This window comes from Hydra vulgaris, chromosome 07 (genome assembly GCF_038396675.1).
Source record: "Hydra vulgaris chromosome 07, alternate assembly HydraT2T_AEP".
Taxonomy (NCBI): Eukaryota; Metazoa; Cnidaria; class Hydrozoa; order Anthoathecata; family Hydridae; genus Hydra; species Hydra vulgaris.
Window position 1 is genome coordinate 15,377,501 of NC_088926.1, and position 2,500 is coordinate 15,380,000.

General features: G+C 26.8%; 1 protein-coding gene across 10 annotated transcripts in view; it reads right to left on the reverse strand.

The window, feature by feature from the left end:
• Positions 1-2,500, reverse strand: part of LOC101241540 (probable voltage-dependent N-type calcium channel subunit alpha-1B) — a 93,168-nt gene that overhangs the window by 42,500 nt on the left and 48,168 nt on the right. For all 10 annotated transcript variants that reach the window (XR_010639590.1, XR_010639591.1, XR_010639589.1 and 7 more), the window contains one exon: positions 453-559. Coding sequence is in view for 6 of the 10 variants with exons in the window: in XM_065801172.1 (XP_065657244.1) it covers positions 453-559 (107 nt within the window). In the remaining 4 variants the exon portion in view is untranslated. The remainder of the gene's footprint in view (positions 1-452; positions 560-2,500) is intronic.

Sequence of the window (2,500 nt, forward strand, 5' to 3'; positions counted from 1 at the left end):
TTGTGCTGTATGTGGTAAGAATTTTAGTTCAGCTGAGTTTAACAGATATTTGTAGTTTTGAACTTCAACGGTCACTTGAAATTTAAACTTGTATTTTGTTTTCTACGTGTATATTGAATATGTGTCTTAGGTAAATATGTGTCTTGGATATTTACATACAAAACGTTAAATACAAAAGTCTTAATTGTACATTAATTAAACACTTTTAGCATCTGAAAATGAATAAAGGCTGTATTGTCATCAGAACTTCGCATCTTTGGAAAGTATCAAAATGATTGGAATAGCAGAAGTGATTGAAAAATTGATTTCAAGATTTGACGCATACAACATACAAACAGTGTGAGTTAAATAAAAGCGTGTCAAAGTACTTAATATTACCAAATTATCAAAACAGAATTAAAAACTTTTCAGAAAAATCTGGAAATCCTTAACAACTTAAAATTACAACAAACCTTAAAACAACTGAGATAATGCTAGTTAGCACAATAAACAAATCGAAGCAGTTCCATATTTCTCTACAATAAGCTCCATTATGAAAACAAAAACCAAAGTTGATGACCTGGAGTAAATATAGAATAATAAATAGAGTAAATAATAAAAATCAACTTAATAGCGAAGAGTAAAAAAACTTAATTGTTATGAGTATTTAATACAATTTTTGATTGAAACAATAAAATATTTGTCCTCTTGTTTTTTGCCAAGAAACTTGTAATATTTATTACCACCAGGGTAAGAATGCATAAAAGAATGTCTTAAAATTTAAACACTCTGTTTGCCTACAAATTTATTCTTATATTAAAATTCTGCATTAAATAAAATTTAGTTCACTAAAAATGTTTTCAACCATGTACATAGTAGCAGAAATAGTTTATTTGAAAAAAAATCTCCACCAGAAATAGTTTGCATTTTCAAAACACAATACCTTAGACAATTGTATTTTAAATTTTGAAAATATTTTGTCAACAAACTGTAAATTCTGCAGAATTTTAAATATCTTTTCACTAAATTAGAACTTTACAGATGAATTTTATTGGGTTCAGAACAGAAGAGTTTTTTAAATGTTACTACTATGTTAAATGTTAATTGCAGTAAATAACAGATTGCAGATTTAAAATATAATCAACATATCTCTGCTCTGTATACTATCTTGTAGTAACAACTGCAAGTTTATTAATACATAGTATGAACTTTTTTATACCTACAACAAAAACATTTCAAAAATTGTTTAGCATTGCTCATATCAAACAATAAAAATTTTCAAAAAGATAATAGAGCATTAACTTGTTTTTCAAAAGAACAGAAGTAAAAGAAGAAAGTGTAACGCTGAACAGAATATAAGTTCTTTTCAAAACCATTTGATTAGGAAGACTCGAAAATAGAAACAAAAACATTACTTTGAGTAAACTGTATGATTTAAAATTCAAAGTTAATATTTTTACCTAAAACCAATTATTCTGTAATGTGACATCTGTAAAATTGCTTGAACTACAAGTACTCTCGAGTCCTTAATACAGATGGGACATTTATTATTTTTTGAAAATTTTCCCACCTACCCTAAGCTTATTGAGACCCCTATTAAAAGTTTATTAATTTTTACTTGTTATCAACAAAAAAATCATATCTCAAAAAAAAAATTCATATATATAAAAAAAAAAAATTCTGTGAAAATTGGCCTTAAAAATAAGAAAATAATTTGAGTTACCAATAAAAACTTTCAGTGTAAATTTAAAAATTGTGATTGTTATCAGCATATTAAATCTTATTGAAATAAAACAGCTGTTAGAAAGTGTGCATTTAATTTAAAATATTTTTATGCCCGTTTTGTAAAAAATATTCGTTTGGATTTATAAACTGAAATTTTTTGTATAAAATACTTATATTGTACCATGGTGATAGATCGGAAGTTTTCACAAACTGACTGAGATAAATATAGTTTACAAAAAAAAATGCTTTGGGTATTGTGTTTTATGGCCTTTTGTGTTCAATATCTTTTGTCATAATAGAATTTCTTTATTTAGTTGTAGAATTTTGCTATTTTATTATGAAAAAAAAAATCTCCACCCACCCTTATATTAACCCCCCCCCACACACACACACACACACCTTCCCCCTTTATTAAATCTAGACTAAAATTTTCACCCAGCCTTTTATTCCCACCCCCGCTTGTAATAAGGACTCAAGAGTACTCTAGGATCAAGATCTGAAAATAGAATATAAAATAGATAAAAAAAATAGAAAATAGAATTAAACTGGAAAGCTGGAAAGAGTAAATGTATCATCACCTGGAACAATAAAAATATGTACAAGGTGAGTTGTCATTGGACAAGGCTTACCCCACCTATGCATTATCACTAAGAGAAAAGAAAATTTAACAGAGGAACTGGAAAAAAGTTAGGCGAATCTTATTTTGTTGATTTAATGTTTCAAAATGAAAATTTCTTTTCAAATTACATGAGGAACTAAACTTCAGTGTTAAAAAGTATTGAAAAGAAAATTTGTG